The sequence below is a fragment of the Podarcis melisellensis genome, assembly GCF_964234715.1.
Source record: "Podarcis melisellensis genome assembly, chromosome: 16".
Classification (NCBI taxonomy): Eukaryota; Metazoa; Chordata; class Lepidosauria; order Squamata; family Lacertidae; genus Podarcis; species Podarcis melisellensis.
In genome coordinates, this window is record NC_138533.1 from 24,046,270 (window position 1) to 24,067,090 (window position 20,821).

Genomic DNA, 20,821 nt, shown 5'->3' on the forward strand with positions numbered 1-20,821 from the left:
AGTCGGACACGACTAAACAACAACAACATCCCAAAAGATGCTACAGACTGAGCTATGTATGTAAACCTAGTTTCAGTGTGACTGCTCTGAGTAGGACTAGCATTGGCTACAACCTATACCACCCACTAGTTCAGTATTGTTTACACGGACTGGCAGCAGTCCTCCAGTGTTTCAGACAAGGAATCTCTTCCTAGGGGATCAACTCTGGGGTCTTCTGCATGCAAAGCCGTTGCTCTGTCACTAAGTTGCAACCGCTCCCTGGAACGCGAATGTGTGCTGTTAATCTATACATTTTCTTCTTTCTCTGACCTCTGAATCTTTACTTTGTCGGCCGATAATAATAAAATAAAATGCTTGTAGACATTTATAGGTGGTTTCCCCATTTCCCCCCTCATCTCTCCCAACTCCTATTCAGCAGCAAATACCCTTTCCATTGTGAGGTTACTGTAGCTCACATCTAACAGGAATCTATCCAGCATTTTCTCTCTCACTGTTGTTAAATTCCTTCTGTGGGGTAGAGTGTGGGGTGGGGAGGCTGCATGTTCAGTTGGGGGGCAAGCCCAGATTTCTCCTCCAGTAGAGGGGTGAGAAACCTTTCCCTTTGGGTATGAAATTTATTTTGGGGGCGAATACAGAATCGCTCATTTTCTGAATGTAGTTTTTGGGTCATTTTTCATTTAAGAGAATGATGTAGAAATCACTCTTCCAGGCTGTGTGTGTTTTTTTTTAAGCTCTGATGCATATTCCAGCAAACGTCCTAAAAACAACCTCTAGCGAGGATTTAAAGGGACAGGGCTCTTTCCCAATTACCTTCCCAGATCGCCTTTGTCAGCTTCCTGTGGTCCATGTGACTTTGCAAAGCGCATGTTCCATAAAGGGGAAGCAGCAAGCCGGCAATGCAGCCTATGCGTTTCGTATGCGGCGCTCTCCTTTCCCTGTTCCGTTCCCCTTTTACTTTCCGAGAGAACTCCTGTCTCCCCAGCAGGGATGGAGTTAAGCCTTGCCTTCTTGCTCCCAAAGAGAGGCTGTGGTGCATTGTGGTATAATGAAGCAGCTTTCACGGTTGCCGGGAGATCCATGGGGCTAAACTATATGGAGAGAGAGGGATAGCATGTGGCCAGAATCTGTAATGTGGGATGTGCTTTCTCTGAGAGCAGTGATGCATCAGGCCACCATCTCCCTGCTGAATCAGGATGTTTCTTAAATATTAGTGTCTTCCATTTTTATTTTTATAAACAACCTCAGGCAATGCCCTGAGCTGGAGCTTCCGCCAAACCCCTCTGACGGCGGGAATGAAGGGGAGGGGCTGCTGGGAGTCAGGATCCGTCCGCTCCTTCTGCAACTCGGGCTGCCTGAATAAAATTAAGAAGGGTTAGTTGGCCTTCTCTGGACTTCTCCCCCCATCACCACCCCCTTTCCAGAGGCCTTCGGTTATCTATGGGCCCTTCCGGCTTCCACTGACTGGTATATTTCACTGCATGATCAATTCATGGGGATATTTGTGTACTTTAAAAACAAAAGGGAAAAAGTGTTGTGCCTTATTGTGCAGGTGGGGGTGGGGAGGTTGCCTTGCCGCTGGGAAAAGCATGTTAATTTCATGCGGAATGAAAGGGAGCAACAGCAATAGACCACCGACTATGTCTGCACAGGGAATTCTCCTCTTGGCAGCCGGGGAGAGTGTGAAATTGTCACGGATCAGAGTGGGGGGAATCCACGTTTTTCATAAACGTGGAGAATGTGGCTTACTTTGTTTCTCTTTTGACTACATCCTATTTATAAGTACAGTGGTACCTCGGGTTATATACGCTTCAGGTTACATACGCTTCAGGTTACAGACTCCGCTAACCCAGAAATAGTGCTTCAGGTTAAGAACTTTGCTTCAGAATAAGAACAGAAATCGGGCTCCGGCGGCACGGCAGCAGCAGGAGGCCCCGTTAGCTAAAGTGGTGCTTCAGGTTAAGAACAGTTTCAGGTTAAGAACGGACCTCCGGAATGAATTAAGTACTTAACCTGAGGTACCACTGTACAACACTGTAATCCCCACCCCACCCCCAGCTCCAACTTATCTCTGTGTACCAAACTTAACTCCTAACACTTCCAATCACCTGCCGCTGTGCCTGTTTTCACTGGCACGAGGTGGTGCATTCTTGAAGAACCGGATCTTGCATAACTCGAGCATGCTCTGAATTCACCTGGAAGGTGAAAAAACATTTCCCGAAGCACAAAATACTGTATGTGGGCGGTGGCATTTAAAGATGAAAAGTGGTGTTTTGAGGTTTTTGTAGCAAAATATATACCTTGAAGCAAACATATGGGAAAGGTTCTGTCTCTGTAGGAGCGGTCTGCTCCTTTCCTTATCTTTGCCTTCAGGAACCTGGTACCTTTCAGATGTTTTGGACTACAACACCCATCAGTACGAACTGGCAGGGGCTGATGGGAGTTGTAGTTGACAGTATCTGGAGGAGGCCCCAGCTTGGCAAAGTCTTCCTTATATGATAGAATAATGCTTAGTGTTGATGGGGTGCTTGACACAGTGCTTAGTCTATGGCATTGCATGTGGAATACTTTTGGTGGGTTAGTGGTACCTCTGGTTAAGAACTTAATTCGTTCTGGAGGTCCATTCTTAACCTGAAACTGTTCTTAACCTGAAGCACCACTTTAGCTAATGGGGCCTCCTGCTGCTGCCGCGCCGCCGGAGCCCGATTTCTGTTCTCATCCTGAAGCAAAGTTCTTAACCCGAGGTACTATTTCTGGGTTAGCTGAGTCTGTTACCTGAAGCGTCTGTAACCTGAAGCGTCTGTAAGCCGAGGTACCACTGTACTTGAACATTGCAGAGGAATCCAAGTGTGTTCTGCTGCTTTCCCAAGAGGAAGGATGTGAATGACCTATCCTGGATTTTACACCTGTGCAAACGTTTGTGCAAGTGTTTGTGGAACAGGGTGCTAGTGTCTGTTTCCTTCTACTTCCCGGCTCTTTGGATCTAATCCACCCTCTTCGCAATAATTGCATTAGCATTATAAATCAGGTCAGTACTATTATTGACCTATTTCTGATGTGGGCCTAGTACCAAGATATAGTGCCTTGCCTGAGGGCACATAATGGCCTGGTTTGGACATCATGATAAGCTGTAGTTTAGTATGGACTGCCATTCTCCATATGAACCAGCCCAGACCCTGATGTTTTTATTACCACTGGCACTTCTCTGTGTGGCCCACCTATGGGAAGTGTGGAGGATGGCTGCATGAGAATGCTCCTTTTCGGTGGTGGCCCTCATCTGAAATGCTCTTCCCAACAAGATGCACCTGGCCCCATCCTTGTCAGTCTTTAATCACTAAAGGTAAAGGGACCCCTGACCATTAGGTCCAGTTGTGACCGACTCTGGGGTTGCGGCGCTCATCTCGCTTTATTGGCCGAGGGAGCCGGCGTACAGCTTCCAGGTCATGTGGCCAGCATGACTAAGCCGCTTCTGGCGAACCAGAGCAGCTCACGGAAACACCGTTTACCTTCCCGCTGGAGTGGTACCTATTTATCTACTTGCACTTTGACGTGCTTTCGAACTGCTAGGTTGGCAGGAGCAGGGACCGAGCAACGGGAGCTCACCCCGTCACGGGGATTCGAACCGCCGACCTTCTGATCGGCAAGCCCTAGGCTCTGTGGTTTAACCCACAGCACCACCCGCGTCCCCTCTTTAATCACTAGACTAAGGCTATTATGTTTCCCCAGGCCTTTGCTTAATTAGATTGCATCCTGTGGTGGTCTCATCCTTTAGTGGCATCGGTAGGACTTGTCCTTATGAATATGTTGCTGGATGAGTATTTAATGCATCTGCATTGTTCATTTTTCCATGGTTTTAACTGCTATTATCTGTTGTATTTGCTCTTGCTAAGTTGCTTTGAGGTTTCTTTTCCTTGTGTAAAGCAATTGATAAATGTAATTGATATTAATAGCAATCATTCAACTGTGGCTTAACGTGAACAAACAGAATGTGTGAACTAGGTTTAACCCTTGTTTTCCAATCGTGGTTTGCTTGGAGAGAAGCAAAAGCCACGAATGCCGGTTCCCACATAATGCAAAACAGGCTTCCTGTTTGATTTCTTCCCCAACATGTCAAAGAAAAGAAAGAGTGGGGTGCAGCAGGGACAGATGAGCAGTGAGCACCAAAACACGCTGCTTGTTCATGTTAACTGTGACATCTGAACCCAGCCAGTGAGTTTGTTGTGATTTTGCACTGGGACTTCCGATTGACAGTTGCCGTCTTTTAGCCGCTATTACCAGTTAGGCCCCTAAATTATAGGCAATTGCACTTAGGCTATTTCCAATAATTGGAGGGCTGAGAGATTCCCTTTACCTTATTGCTATTAAAAATGGGACAACCCCACTCTTTCTTTAATCATTAAAGGTTTTAAAATTTGATTATATTAATGTTTATGTATCTGGAAGCTTTGCATGCTAATGATGGACGTTTGGAGAGTGTGATGTGTTTGTATATCATAGTTATGGTTCTCTAGGGCTCCAGGTATGAATTCCGCCCTTTCCATTTTATTCAGTACGTTGCTGTTGCGTGCAGTTCAAATTGAAATAGGAAGTGTGTAGGGTCCAGTGGCACATACATGTACAGTGGTGGCTGGTGCCAATTGGGACTGGTTGGGTGGTAGGCATGGAGCCCAACAGTAGGTGGCGCCAGAGACAATGACAGGCAGTGGCAACTGATTCTAGTTTTGCCCCCATCCTCTTCCTTACAAGGGCAGCATTGAGACTAAGGAAGAAGAAGCTGGTGGCCAGTGCCATCCCCTGGACTGATTGTGAGAACAGAAGGAGCTGCCTTATACAGACTAGCTCAGGATTATCTACAATGACTAGCAGTGGCTCTCTAGGATTTTTTCCCAGACCTACCTGCAGTTGCCAAGGATTGAACCTGGCACCTTCTGCATGCAAGGCAGATCATAGAATCATAGAGTTGGAAGAGACCACAAGGGCCATCGAGTCCAACCCCCTGCCAAGCAGGAAACACCATCAGAGCACTCCTGACATATGGTTGTCAAGCCTCTGCTTAAAGACCTCCAAAGAAGGAGACTCCACCACACTCCTTGGCAGCAAATTCCACTGTCGAACAGCTCTTACTGTCAGGAAGTTCTTCCTAATGTTTAGGTGGAATCTTCTTTCTTGTAGTTTGGATCCATTGCTCCGTGTACGCTTCTCTGGAGCAGCAGAAAACAACCTTTCTCCCTCCTCTATGTGACATCCTTTTATATATTTGAACATGGCTATCATATCACCCCTTAACCTCCTCTTCTCCAGGCTAAACATGCCCAGCTCCCTTAGCCGTTCCTCATAAGGCATCGTTTCCAGGCCTTTGACCTGAGGGCGGGCTACAGGCAGACTGAGGTTGTTGGAACAGTGCCCTAATGGACCAGCCTCCCCTGTTTTTCTCCTACCTGCAGATTTCCCGCCCCTCTTAAGCAGCTCAGCAACATGCTCAAATATGCTGTTTTCTATGAATGGCAATGTTGAAAGGCTGCAGATGGCAGTCTCTGTCTGGAGAGGCCTCCACCCTATTCCATCCCCTTACATTTCTCATGTAAGGAGGAGATAATGCATCTTCTATTTTGGTGTCTGCTCCAACTATTGAAAAGCAAAGTTCACATTTTGTTTTGGGAATCCTCCCCCCCCCCCGCTTAATGGACTAAAACTCATATGATTTTAATGAATGGGCTGAGAGCAGCAGTAGTTTATCTGGCTGAAGTTTAAACAATTGATTTTGTATTTTTCCTCTAAGAGCAACGCAGCTTGGATTTCTTTTGCATCTGCAGAAGGTTCTGGCCCACAAATGCCAGGGCTGAAATAACAGCGTCAGCTGCTCAGATGCTGCAATGGGCCAACATGAACACCTTTTGGGGGGATCTATTATTTATTTGTTTCATAAAATTTATACACTGCTTGAATGTTTAAACAGCAACAACACCACCACCACAAAGCAGTGCGCAGCAAAATTATCAATAGGAAAACTTAGCAAGAATAATTTAAGACTTTCGAAAAGTTAAAATAACAATAGGCTAAAAATGGATTAAGGCTTTCATCAAGTTCCGAAACATCTGGATAGGCTTATCTAAACAAAAAAATCTTTTTAGCAGGTGCTTAAAAAAGTACAGTGATGGAAACTGCCTTCCATCCTCGGGTTCAGCTGGCTTGATCATTCTCCACTCTTGGTGATGTGGTGGTCAGGTGCTATTTTTATCCCACCATTACATAATTGTGCATATACACACATACATGCAATCTGTGCATTATATAATTAGAACTTACTCTTGCTTTTTGTTTTTTGGTCATGCATAAAAGAGGATATTGCTCTCAGATAGTCTAATGGGTTTAATTTTCAGCCATGTTTAAAATGTTGAATTTGTAGTTAAATAATAATAATAATAATAATAATAATAATAATAATAATAATAATTTATTTATTTATATCCCACTCTCCCCAGCCAAAGCCGGGCTCAGAGCAGCTAACAACAGTAAAAATAGCACAATTTACGTAAAATCACAGTCAATTAATTAAAATACATTCTAAAATCAATTCAGAATCAAATTAATGGCAACCATTGGGCTAGAGTTCCATGAGGATTACAGAAGGAGGGGGTCAGACTGTGCCTTGGCCAAAGGCCTGGGGGAACAGCTCTGTCTTGCAGGCCCTGCAGAAAGATGTCAAGTCCCGCAGGGCCCTAGTCTCTTGTGACAGAGCGCTCCACCAGATCGGGGCCACGGCCGAAAAAGCCCTGGCTCTGGTTGAGGCCAGCCTGACATCCCTGTGGCCTGGGACTTCCAAGATGTTTTTATTTGAAGACCATAGAGGCGTGGAAGCTCAGACCTCAAGGTGTTTGAGGTTTTCCCAGAGGCATTTGGTTGGCCCATGTGGGAAAGAGAATACAGAATAGGTTGTAGGGGCTTTAAAGATTGCAGGCTGCTCTCCCAAGGTGGTGGAGCCAATAGAGGACAAGACCCTAGCAGTGTTCTTAAGATTTCGGGCAATGCTGGTTCTTGATTGAGACAACATCTGCCCCACCTTGTGTGATACATCTTGTGCCCAGGCCTGCCCTGGCCAGACTGGAAATGACTTCTTCTTCCCCTGAAGACCCCACACAATAAGTGGAAGCTCTGTGGCGCCAGAGGTCAGCAGATGGCTATACTCTTGCGGCCTCCAACAGCAAAGACCTAGGGGTTTGGGATTGCAATCTCACCCAGCATTAAAGGGAGCAACTCATTTCTATCATCATCACTGCTGGTCTGTCTCCGGAGACGATGGAGGAGTGAGACTTTGGGGGTGAGATCAAGCTGTTGGAAGGTTGCGGCGCCAGCTATGGCTGCAGAGATAGATGCGGAAGAGACATGTTTTGTTGCAGCTGGGGCAGACGAAGGTGTCCAGTCGTGTTGCTGCAGATGCACCACAGCGTTCCTTCTCTCTGCTGTCCTCCCAGCGGTCATTTCTCCTCTGGTCACTGCCATGGATGTACAACTTGTCTGCAGTCTCCAGGCACAGTGGTCGCCTGCAAGGGACGCCCACATGGCAGGGTGTGTGTGATGTTGCCATTATTATTATTATTATTATTATTGGGCTGCAACCAACCTACTCAGAGTAGATCCATGGGCCTAAATGAGTCATGTCCATTAATTTCAAATGGTCTGCTCTTGAGTCTGTCTAATGTTAGATACAACCCATTATATACCAGTGTGATTATGTCAAGAAGGTCAAATGCGTTGCAACTGAAAACCAGCCTGCTTGCTTGCCTGCCTGCCTGCCTGCCTGCCTGCCTGCTTAAAGGTAAAGGGACCCCTGACCATTAGATCCAGTCGTGGCCAACTCTGGGGTTGCGGCGCTCATCTCACTTTATTGGCTGAGGGAGCTGGCGTACAGCTTCCGGGTCATGTGGCCAGCACGACTAAGCCGCTTCTGGCGAACCAGAGCATAGCATGGAAACGCCGTTTACCTTCCCACCGGAGCGGTCCCTATTTATCTACCTGCACTTTGAGGTGCTTTCGAACTGCTAGTTTGGCAGGAGCAGGGACCAAGCAATGGGAGCTCACCCCGTCGTGGGGATTCGAACCGCCGACCTTCTGATCGGCAAGTCCTAGGCTCTGTGCTTTAACCCACAGCGCCACCCGCGTCCCGCCTGCCTGCTTGCCTTCCCACAAATTCCAGACTCCTTTCCTCCCCGCTGCACTTGCATCATCATTTAGGAAAGTTTTGGCAGGGAGTTTTAGAACAACTCCCAAGAGCAGTGAACTGAAGGAAGCCTGTATGATCTTTTTCTGTGTTGTTTTTAAACGGCTGAAATAGCTTGATGCTCAACAAAAGAGTTCAAGCTTGTTACCAGGGCCACGTCCTCCCCGCATCTCCTCTTTCTCCTGGCCCCCTGGGAAAAGTGTGAAAGGGGGTCAGTCTGTTCTTGCATGCTTCTCTTTCTGTGAGATGGCGAAACCCTAGAACGTCCTGAGGGTGGAAAACGTATTTAAATAATGATTAAAAATTTATTTTCGGTGACACGTTTAGAAAAGCTTGTGAGAGAGAGAGAGAGAGAGAGAGAGAGAGAGAGAGAGAGAGATCGCCTTTATCAGCCTACTGGGAAATTATATCCGTGGGGGAGCTTGCAAGTGAGCTGCGCTGTGCCCCAGTTACTGAGAGGGCCCTGACTCCAAATGACGTCCCGGAACTGGTGTTGCTTACAGGCCTCGGGGCTCCTGTTCTGCCTCGCCAGCATTATTTATCCCCCAGACACGGAAGTTGCACAGGGCTTGTGCAAATCAGCTGTGTTTTGCCCTGTGGTGGTTTAATTGGGAAAGAGACTGCTACACTGAGAAGTAGCTAAATGGGTTTACCTCCCAGCAGTCACTACAGGTTGCAGTGTGTGTTTAAATTGATGTTCAGGTTGCCTGTGCTGTGTCTTATCTGCTCCAGCATTCTGCTTCCAGCAGAGGGCAGCCAAATGCCCTGGGAAGCTCAGAAGCATTGGTCCATTCTGTCCACTGTCAGAGAGGCAGTATGCCTGTGTGTGTTGAGTGTGTGTGTGTGTGTGTGTGTGTGGAGAGCGAGAGCGAGAACACACATTTTTCTGGGGGGACGCAGGGGTACGCATACCCCTAAAACATTTTGTGAATCTAAGTTTGGCCTCATTGAGGGGCAGTATTTCAATATGAGTAGAAAAATGAGAGTACCCCTAAACATTTTTTTAATAGAAAAAAGCACTGTGTGTGTGTGTGTGTGTGTGTGTATGTGTGTGTGTGTGTAATTCTGATGATATGCAGAGTAGCTTACAGCTAGGAAGCTAAATAACTATTCTGGATGATTGATAACTTCTTTGTAAAGACTATATAATGTCCAGGCTGTTTGTATTCAAAAAGAACCTTGTTTTCATAAACATATAACAGAAGAATATATTTGCAATCTAGCTCCTGCACAGATTTCTCAATTAATTAATTAATTAACCACCCTATACCTGCAGGTCTTAGGGCAGTTCACAGGATATTAATGTTTAGGGATCTTCCTCTGTTTTACTTCAGATGGATCACACTGACACCACAGCAGCCATTCCCCCTCATACAGAGCAAGCAAGCGAGCGAGTGAGCAGAAAACAGTTAAAAACAACAGTTACTGGAATAACAGTCACAACAGAATGGAATGTGACGCTCTCATGTGACTCACAGTCAGCCAATCACATGACAGCTAGTGCCAAAGGATAAACCCCATGCTAAAAATACACAGTAACCCAACATAAGTAAACATTCCCATTTCCGGAAATTAAACCATTATCCTTAACATACAGGTAACGTATCAGTTGCCGAGAATTGGAGGTGGACAGAGTGCTGTTGCGATCAGCCTGAGGAGAGTTCTGAGGGCCAGATGAAGATGTCTAGAGGGCCACATTTTCTCCCCCAGTCCTGAGGCTCTTCACCCCTGAAATGCAACCTCATATTCAGAAACAGGCTGTTCTGTCCAGTTTTACTTCATGGTTGCTAAGCCCAAGACCACACATACATCTCTGGGAGGGTGCCCCACCTATTTTTGAAAACCTCTCTTATCCAGATATATAAATAACTTTCTGTACAGGAGAGAATGAGTCTCTTCTTTTGTTTTTCTAACAATGTGCTTGGCTTGGTTTATATTTGGGCCTCATTATGTTTCCTGCTGATTTCTCTGCCTGTTCTCTGGGTCAGCTTTGTAGCTATTGAGTTCCTGATGTTGGCTTTTCTCTTTGACGTGTTACCTGAGCTGCCTGTGACCTTTCCTTTATTGTGGAGAGAATTGCAGCTTGTTCGTGGATATGGGACAATGAAGCCAGAATTTGCAGTTGGAAGCTATTCTTCCCACCTATTCTTGCTGAAGGGCAAATCATAGAAAAGCTATATTTGTGACTGCACTGCCGGATATATGAGCAGTAGTCTAGTGGCCAATCCAGAAGTGCAGGGTCCCTACATGATAGTCACAGCTGTGACCCTTCTAAGATTATACAGCTTTCAAAGATTATACAACAACAACAACAATAATAATAATTCAGGATACATTGCATTGATGAATGCCGATCTCCATGTGTTGTCTTTTGGCCAGATCTATTATTTTTTGTGCATGCAGATGGGGAAATGATTCCAAGTGCTTCGATATAATCTTTTGGAGCAACTTAAGTTGTGCTTTCTGTGAAGTTCCATTGCACATAGCCAAACATGCGTGCCCTTCTCGTGAAACTGAAGCACCTGGTATTTTCACTGTTCCTAAATGCTTAGCTTTGGAGCATACAGAACACCTCTGTCTGGGTGTTCTTCCCATGTTCCTTCTCCAGAAGGACTCTATGAGCCCATACTCAGTGGCTGGCTCACTTCCTTTCCCTCTGATTGTGCAGCTTTAGGACACTAGAGACAGGGACCCTGATGGAACCTTGCTGCAGAAATAGCAGTCGGTCTTAGGACACCCCACCCTGCAACCCACAGCTGTATATGAGCCCCCACCGTTCGGTTGATCTTTGCCAGGCATAGGCGAACTCAGCCCTCCAGATGTTTTGGGACTACAACTCCCATCATCCCTGACCACTGGTCCTGTTAGCCAGGGATGATGGGAGTTGTAGTCCCAAAACATCTGGAGGGTGGAGTTTGCCTATGCCTGATCTTTGCAATCTAATGTGTATGGTCCACACAGTCTCTGTATTAGGGGCTTAGATCAGCCTTCTCCAATCCAGCCAGGGAACACTTATTTGGGCAACTGGATAGCTCAGTTGGTTAGAGCAGTGTTTCCCAACATTTGGTCTCCAGCTGTTTTTGGACTACAACTCCCATCATCCCTAGCTAGCAAGACCAGTGGTCAGGCATGATGGGAATTGTAGTCTGAAACAGCTGGAGACCAAAGGTTGGGAAACACTGGGTTAGAGCATGCTGCTGATAACACCACATTTGCACATTTGATCCCCATATAGGACAACTACATATTCCTCTGGGTCCCTTCCAGCGCCATGATTCTATTATTCTATTAACCTGGTGACCTCCATATCTTTGGGGCTGAAACTCCCATCAGCGTCAGCCAGCCAGGAACCAATCGCCTCTGTGAGGGTTCTGCTGAAAGCAGCAGCCAGTGGGAAATTTTGAAGCTGGCCAGGTAAAAAACATGGACTTGTTTCCCCAAGAATCCTGCTTTCAGCAAAGCCACAACATTGAGGGGCCAGCTGGCTGGGCCATCCATCCCTCTGCAGGAGTCCCATCCATTCTGTGCTCAAGCTGTCCCTGGCCGTTCTGCTGAGCTATCCAGGTTGATGAAAACTGGCTTGGATTGGAAGGAAGGAATAACATGGGCTGAAAAAGTGGAGCTTGATATGAGCAAGAGATATGGGCAGCCCCTTTTTAGCCCCTGCATAGAAATTAAGATTTAGGGCAGGGGTTGGTGGCCGGATGACACACCTGGTGCCTGTGTGCATGAGGCTGGCTGCCACAGGCTGCTTGTTACTCAAAGTAGGTCTTGCTAGGCTACTTACGTGAAGAGTCCTGCATTTTTTAATATATATATATATAATTTTTATTAGGAATTTAAACAAAACGTATTATCTTAAATCATATCATTTTTAATTCCCCCCATTCCCCCCTCCCTCCCATAAAACAACCCCCCCCATCCTGACTTCCCTCAGTTCCAATCTCTGGTTTCTCTATGAATGCTATTCTCTGCATGTTACAAATTTGTATAGATCCTTAATATATCTAATTGGTTATTATCAATGAAAAGTTTGTGAGCGTTTATTCAAAACCTGCCAAGGAGTCCCATTCACTTTGTTGCATCTTTTAAGTATTTTGTAAAAGGTTCCCATTCATCTTTAAAGTCACAGTTGTCCTTGTCCCGTAATTTGTGTGTCAATTTTGCCAAATCTGCATAGTCCATCAGTTTCCCTTTAGTTGGAGTTTCCTCAGTCCTCCATCCTTGTGCTATTAAGACTCTCGCCACTGTTGTCACGTACGTAAAGATGTTTTTCCACTAGAGTCCTGCATTTCAGCCTTCTCAGAAAGGAATGTGTTGAATTTTTTGGCTTTACTTGGGGTGGGGGAGAGAGACGGATTGCGGACTGCCTTCTGGGACCTGGCTTGGATCTGCTGGACTTGAGACTCTGGTTGGACTTGGAGCGAAGCCTCCCACTGTGGCAGGAAAGGCTCAGGACAACTCGGATGATGACAGCAGCACCACCACCTCTGAGCAGATCCTCTTCCTGCCCTGCTTTGCAGAGCAGTTGGCTCTGAAAGGGGAGGGACCAAGCTAGTGGAGGTAGGGAAAGATTTTGCCTTCTGCATCGCCTTTTCCTCACGGGGCCATTGGTTCTGATGGCCTCTGTGAAGGTGCTGGTGAAAACAGCAGCGAGTGGGGACAGTGAAGCAGTCCACCCCCCCCAAAACAAAACAAAATGGGAGTCATTTTGGATTCACAGCTGTGCAGGTTAATTCTGTGTCCAGGGCGGCTGTCTACCAGCTCCACCTGGTACGCAGGCTAAGACTCTACCTGCCCGCTGACTGTCTCGCCAGAGTGGTGCATGCTCTAGTTATCTCCCGCTTGGACTACTGCCCTGCGCTCTACGTGGGGCTACCTTTGAAGGTGACCCGGAAACTGCAATTAATCCAGAATGCGGCAGCTAGACTGGTGACTGGGACTGGCCGTCGTTAAAAGACCTACATTGGCTCCCAGTATGTTTTCGAGCACAATTCAAAGTGTTGTGCTGACCTTTAAAGCCCTAAATGACCTCCGTCCTGTATACCTGAAGGAGCGTCTCCACCCCCATTGTTTAGCCCAGATACTGAGATCCAGCGCCGAGGGCCTTCTGGCGGTTCCCTCATTGCGGGAAGTGAGGTTACAGGGAACCAGACAGAGGGCCTTCTCGGTGGTGGCGCCCACCCTGTGGAACACCCTCCCTTCAGATGTGAAGGAAATAAGCAGCTATTCTATCTTTAAAAGACATCTGAAGGCAGCCCTGTTTAGGGAAGTTTTTAATATTTAATGCTGTACTGTTTTTAACATTTGATTGGGAGCCGCCCAGGGTGGCTGGGAAAACTCAGCCAGATGGGCGGGGTATAAATAATAAATTATTATTATTATTATTAGTATTAGTATTAGTATTATTAAAACCACAGACTCGTTCCCCTACGGACCATGCTTTTCACTGCACAAGCAAGGACAGCGAGGAGCCATCTGCTGGGCTGTGCATCTCCCGCTGGGGCTAGGGTCCCATCTGTGCCGTGGTCAGGCTAGCCTTGCCCTCCCCTTTCGGCTGAGTTGACCGCATCCTTTCCCCGTTTCCACTGTGCTCAGAAGCGCTGACTTTTTAGAGCCGTCTCTCACCAGCCATGAGAAATCGCTCTTTATTTTTGCGTGCAATCTCTTTGTGCCAAATGCTATAGGTATGCATTAACTCTGAAAGCGGGCGATTGTGGTCGGGGGAGAAGAGCGGGGTGTCTTCTGCTTGCGGTGTTGTAACGGCGAAGAAATTGTTTAATTTTGCCGTCGCCAATTTGCGTTCCACGTTGTCGGTTTCATTAAATTGCAAATTTTGAGAAACTGGAAGAATTGCCTACCTCTGCCTTTTATTTGTGGTTTGTATTAAAAAACCAAGGCAGCTGTCTCAAATATATAAACTAGAAGGCCATTAAATATGAATGAGGCTTTCTGTTTAATATTCATAGCTATTAAAACGAGGTGAAAAACAATTGAGTCCCCCCCCATTAGAAAAAATGACTAATGCACCTCCTTTACAGACAAGCAGGAGACGAAAGGGATGTGGGTGAGGACAGAATGAAAGAGATTAAGTTTCTTTGTGGGACAGGAGCCGGGTTAGCATTCCACACTGGAGGCGTGCAGATATGGCAACATATATTAATAGCTGTCATTTTGCATTATGTTGCAATTCCTGTGGGCTACGTGGCGGAGGCAGAATATTGACTGAAACGCATTGATCTATTGGGTATGTAGGAGATCGTCTTACCACACATACGAACGCTTGACGGTTTTGATCGGCAGAGCTGGCACCGTTTTAGGTGCCGCACAATAACCTGCTCTGCATTTATGAGAACTCAAATCTTTTAGCGTGGCAGCAACGGCACTCTGGAACTGGCTGCCTTTTGACATTGGGCAGGTGCCTACGCTGTGCTTATTTTGCCAATGAACATAAAGTGTTGGTATCTTGATGAATGTGCAGGGTGGGTGGGGGTTCAAAGTGAAGATATTAATTTATGTTTAAATTTAAATTTAGATCAACCAAAGTGAACCAAACGCTGATTTTGTGTGTGTGTGTGTGTGTGTGTGTTGTTCATTTTCTGGAATGCTGACACATGTTATGAAATTAAACCATACCGGGCTGAAGCCGTCTTTCTTTATCTGTCCACGTGTCAACCGTGGTTTATTTGTTAACCTTTCAAGGAGGGCTGTTTCCCAAACTGTTTTGTACCAATTTTCTATCGTTGTGCCAAAAAGGTCTTTCCCTTGTCTGGTTATGTTAAGGTTTCTTGTTATAATTATTCCTAAATATCCAAGTTTTATGTGACAAAGTCTAATGCAGCGGTTCTCAACCTGTGGGTCCCCAATGTTGTTGGACTACAACTCCCATCATCCCTCAGCTCTGGCCTTGCTAGCTTGGGGTGATGAGAGTTGTAGTTCAACAACATCTGGGGACCCACAGGTTGAGAAAGCTGGTCTAATGCCTTTGAGGTCTATGAATGCATTTTGGATCTTAGGTGGTACATTGAAGAAGAAAGCTTCATATTTTGAGAAAACCTGCAGGCCTGATAGTGTTGCAAAGTTGTTAAGCTCTCAAAAGTACTGCTGCTCCCTTGCTCAGCGGGTCAGGTGTTATAATCATTAATTCAGTGTATTCGTTTGAAAATCTTATGAATTTCAGCTCACATTGCATTTTAGATAGAACTGCCAGCGTGTCGTCCCATTCTAGACAGTCAAAGGCCTTGTGAATGTCCAAGGCCCTGAATAGAAGGGGGGAAGTTGTTTGTTGACTATGTTTGAAAGTGTTCTGATTGGTTCTGTGATGTTTTGACAGGGGACAAAACCAGCTTGATCTGGGGCTATTATTTTTTGTAAAGGTAAAGGTAAAGGTACCCCTGCCCGTACGGGCCAGTCTTGACAGACTCTGGGGTTGTGCGCCCATCTCACTTAAGAGGCCAGGGGCCAGCGCTGTCCGGAGACACTTCCGGGTCACGTGGCCAGCGTGACATCGCTGCTCTGGCGAGCCAGAGCCGCACACGGAAACGCCGTTTACCTTCCCGCTAGTAAGCGGTCCCTATTTATCTACTTGCACCCAGAGGTGCTTTCGAACTGCTAGGTTGGCAGGCGCTGGGACCGAGCAGCGGGAGCGCACCCCGCCGCAGGGATTCGAACCCCCGACCTTTCGATCGGCAAGTCCTAGGCGCTGAGGCTTTAACCCACAGCGCCACCTGCGTCATTATTTTTTGTAGAAGTACCTTAATCCTGATGTAAATATGTTACGATCCTGATTAATCAGAGAGATTGTCTGAAAAGATTCTACCTTCTGGTGGTCTTTAAATGGTTTTGAGATGACTACAATCTTGGAGTGGTGCCATGTTTTGGGGAGGGGTGCTCCTCTCATTTTTAGGTCATCAAATAGGTAAAATATATACAGTGGTACCTCGGGTGAAGTACTTCATTCGTTCTGGAGGCCCGTTCTTAACCTGAAATCGTTCTTAACCTGAAGCACCACTTTAGCTAATGGGGCCTCCTGCTGCTGCTGTGCCGCCGGAGCACGATTTCTGTTCTCATCCTGAAGCAAAGTTCTTAACCCGAGGTACTATTTCTGCTTTAGAGGAGTCTGTAACCTGAAGCGTATGTAACCTGAAGGGTATGTAACCTGAGGTACCACTGTATGGTGAAATATGGCCATAGTTAGTTGTCTGTATGGCATTCACACCTTGTCAACCCATTGAGGAAGTTCCTCAGTGATGGAGGTGGTGTTAGAAACTCGGATATATAAGCTAGGCACCAAGTGGCTCTTTAATCCAAAGTTGTAGTTGCCAAAAGAGAACATCTAGTAGCTATTTTGGCTCTAAAGTCTTATTTTTTCAAATTATGGACTGACTGTGATGGATTATCAGTTAAACATTCAGCTAGTTCAGATGACAACCTTGAGCCTAGGTTAAGTGCTTTGAAAGCTTAAAGAAGAAAAGTCACTTGATCCAGGGACAGTTCACATATATATCACCCTATTCCAACCTCTTTTTCTTAATGGTGACACGGACCATTCATAATGTGAGCAGGGCAGTGGTAGGGTAAGTGAAAACAAGCTACAACAAGTGACTGTAATGTTATTCGCTGCTCCTGCTCAGGCGGCACAGAAAAAGCACATTCCGATTGTGCAGAGAAAATATAACTGATCAAATTCTACAGGATGTGGTATTAGTGTGTGAAAACAGCCCCGATCCAAGGATCCCCAGGCAGGCACCTCCAGATGGTGTCAGGCATTATCCAGGCTCCCAGGCATCTTCCTATTGCTCACAAGTGATAGATAGTTGTACAAAATGCGCCTGGCGCCTGGCTAATTTCAACACTGGATGGAGGATCTTATAGTTGGAGTCAGCTGCTGTTCTTTGAGTGTGCCAAGCACACCTTGCAATAGGGTGTGGTGGGAAGTTTCATGTGGTGTAGTTTCAGGGAGACCTCTGAAGAGCAGGATATGGTCCCTTTTGGTAACAGATTTCAGGGGTAGGAAATATCGGTCTGCCTTTTTGCCTTCTGTGTCCAATACATTGCCTCCTTGAGAATGCAAGAACAGGATCCTAGCTCAGGGCTAAGCAATCTGTGGCCTTCCGATGCTGCTGCACAACAGCTCCCAGCTCCCATCATCCCTGGCTGTTGGCCACACTGACTGGAGCTGATGGGAGCTGAAGTCCAGCAACATCTGGAAAGCAACCAGTCCCTCATCTCTACTTTACCTTAATCTTTCTTTGTGTTTGGGGTAAATCAGCCTTTGTGCTTCCTTACATCTCTCTCTCTCTCTCTCTGACTGCTGCGGGCTCATCATCACCTGTAGGTGAAATGATTTAAAATCAGCAATCTGGTCTCATTGCTTGCAACTTGCACAGCAGCTAATTAAAATTCAGACGATGCCATTTTTGATTCAGGGTTGCTGCTTTGACAGGCCAAAGCCATGCCAGGAATGTCAAATTGCAATGGCTTGAGCTGAGAAGGCTGCTTGAAACATCGTTTTCAGGCCAGGAACAGGCTGTGCTCTTAGAACCACAGGAGCCCCCTAAATGCCTTGATTTCTTCTCAATTACCTGCCCTCTTCGCATATGAACTGCGACATTTATTTCACTAGTTTCTTCCTTTTATTTCACCTATTTATTTCATTTCAGCTGGGCTTAATCTCTGTGTCTTCTAAGCAGTGTACCTAAAAAGAGCTAAAAAGCATGAAGTGGATAAAATCAGTTAAAATGAACGATAAATACAGTGGTACCTCGGGTTACATACTCTTCAGGTTACATACACTTCAGGTTACAGACTCCGCTAACCCCGAAGTAGTACCTCGGGTTAAGAACTTTGCTTCAGGATGAGAACAGAAATTGTGCTTTGGCTGTGCAGCGGCAGCAGGAGGCCCCATTAGCTAAAGTGGTGCTTCAGGTTAAGAACAGTTTCAGGTTAAGAATGGACCTCCGGAACGAATTAAGTACTTAACCTGAGGTACCACTGTACAACACTGTAGTCCCCACCTCCACCCCTGTCCCCAACTTATTTCTGTGTACCAAACTTAACTCCTAACACTTCCGATCACCTGCCGCTGTGCCTGTTTAACTGGACCTCCGGAACGAGTTAAGTATGTAACCAGAGGTACCACTGAAGTTACAAGTTTCAAGAAAGGAGATTGCGACTAAACATCAGGAAGAACCTTCTGCTGGTAAAAGCTGTTTGACAGTGGAACGAGGACTCCCTTTGGAGATTGTGGACTCTCCTTTGTTGGAGGTTTTTAAAGTAGAGATTAGTTGAGATTCCTGCATTTCCCTCCCAACTCTACAATTATACGGGGGAAAACCAGGAAGCTTTCTTAAAATCCCTGGAATAGAAAGGCATTTGTTAAGGAACGGAGTGTGCAAAACGGAGACAGCACTGAACATATTCCTTCCATTTACGAAACTGGGTTATTTGGTATTTAACAAAGACACACGCAGACCCAGAGCTTGTTCCTTTTGTGTCTATGGGATAAGCTGATACATGAATTTGTCTAGGATTATCCATCAAGGCAGGGGATTGGGCATTGTCTTTTTGCAGAGACCTAAGAATCCGTAGTTTGCAGCAAGTAGGGCTGGAGAGGATGGTTTAAAAATAGAATTTGCAGTCCTTTCCGCCAACAGCCTGGCTTGTGCCCACGCCACGGTTTCCTGAGCCGAGATGTGCTCAGTGGTGCCCCTGAGACAGCAGGCTGGAGATGCATCTCACAGGAGGCTAGGGCCAGTAGCTTCTGAGCCACGGTACGCCAGAGACTAGCATAGCGTCAGGTGTCTAAGAATAGCAGCCTTGGCTTTCCGTGAGGCAAGCAGTTCCTATGGCAACCGGTTCATTTGTAAGTGTCCTGCAGATCAAAACCAAAAACATACCCTTGTCTGTCAAAGATATCATAATAGCGAGGGGAATGACAGGCAAGTGTGTTTTGGTTTTGCATGTGGAGCTTGGCTCAAGTACATGTTGAGCATGCCAAAACAAACAAACAACAACAGCTTGGTCTTCCATTTAAATGTTCAGGGAGTAAATAGCAAAAGAGGTGTTCATACATTTCTGCTAATAACTCAGTGTTCTGACGTTGTGTTTGATCTGGTGTAGAATCACCTGCTGTTTTCATTCTCCCCCTTCTAAACATTGCAAATGCATAGCTTCCCGACACGCACAGAATCTGCGCCAATTTATTCTTAGTGTTTTTTTCCGCCGGCATTCAGTTCTCGGTGAGAATGGCTTCCTGCGAAAGCATTTCCTGGCCTCGGTTGATGGGGAGGTTGATGCCTTCCGGGGAGGCAAATGGTGGGTCGGGTTATCCTGCAGATGTGTGTGACGTTGTAAAAGAGACAGTGATGCAGAGTCCAGAGCTATTTTGCAGGTTGGATTCCCTTGTAGGGGACATCTGCATATTCCTGTTAGATTGGTCACAACTAGGGCCAGGGCCTTTTCAGTACTGGCCACGACTTGGTGGAACGCTCTGTCACAAGAGACTAGGGCCCTGCGGGACTTGACATCTTTCCGCAGGGCCTGCAAGACAGAGCTGTTCCATCTGGCCATTGGTTTGGACTCAGCCTGACCCTTATGTTTTCCCCTCCCCTTATGGTTTTGACCTATGGGCTACTTTTAAAATGAGGCTGCATTTTAAATTGCATTTTTACCTTTATTTTAAACTGGTTCCCCCCCCCCATTATGATTTTACTGTAATTTTACTGGTGTTAGCCACCCTGAGCCGGAGAGGGCGGGGTATAAATAATTTTATTATTATTATTATTATTATTATTATTATTATTATTATTATTATTATTATTACTATATTGCAAGGGGTTGGACTAGATGATCCTCAGGGTCTTTTCCAACTCTACAATTCTACCGTTCTATAAGGGGAGCTATTCCTGGCCAACTGGTTGACCTCTGGAACATCAGGAAGGAGGGTCTGAGATTATGGGTGAGAGAGAACCCAGGCGGCACTCAGTGGCTCTTCGGAATAAAAATTCCGAGGACACACATTTTCAATATGTTCTATAAAAAAAGGCGGCTCTTCTTCATGCAGTGCATAAAACTATGGAGCCTGCTCTGACAGGAGGCAGTGATGGCCAACAACTCAGATGCTTTAAAAGAGGATTGTACAAATTCATGAAGGATTAGGCTGTCAGTGTCTACTAGCCGTGATGGTTGAGCTCTGCCTCCAAGGTTGGAGACAGCAATGCTTTTGATCCCAGTTGCTCTTGTGCTCAGGTCCTGCTTGTGGGTTTCCTGCAGGCATCTAGTTGCCCCTTGTAAAAGGTAAAGGACCCCTGGGCGGTTGAGTCCAGTCAAGGCGACTATGGGGTTGTAATGCTCATCTCACTTTTGGGCCGAGGGAGCTGGCGTTTGTCCACAGACAGCTTTCTGGGTCATGTGGCCAGCAGGACTAAACCGCTTCTGGCGCAACGGGACACCGTGATGGAAACCAGAGTGCATGGAAACGCCGTTTACCTGCTGGAACGGTACCTATTTATTTAGTTGCACTGGCATGCTTTCGAACTGCTAGGTTGGCAGGAGCTGGGACAGAGCAACAAGAGTTCACTCCGTCATGGGGATTTCAACCGCCAA

The 20,821-nt window shown here is 46.3% G+C and overlaps 1 protein-coding gene and 1 long non-coding RNA gene across 6 annotated transcripts in view; one reads left to right on the forward strand and one right to left on the reverse strand.

Annotated features, from left to right (window-relative positions):
* OSBP2 (oxysterol binding protein 2) overlaps positions 1-20,821 on the forward strand; it is a gene marked incomplete at its 5' end in the record, with an annotated part of 153,585 nt that overhangs the window by 59,299 nt on the left and 73,465 nt on the right. Inside the window, one exon of one of the 5 annotated variants that reach the window (XM_081892306.1) lies at positions 1,239-1,371. The exons of the other annotated variants lie outside the window; for them this stretch is intronic. Coding sequence (XP_081748432.1) covers positions 1,293-1,371 — 79 coding nt within the window. Of the gene's footprint in view, positions 1-1,238; positions 1,372-20,821 lie in introns of those variants that run through there. 5 annotated transcript variants of the gene reach the window in all.
* On the reverse strand, positions 1,208-9,570 carry LOC309359165. The gene is made up of 2 exons (XR_014163754.1): positions 9,486-9,570; positions 1,208-1,352 (listed from the first exon to the last, which is right to left on the reverse strand). It is a non-coding gene; the product is annotated as an uncharacterized lncRNA (long non-coding RNA).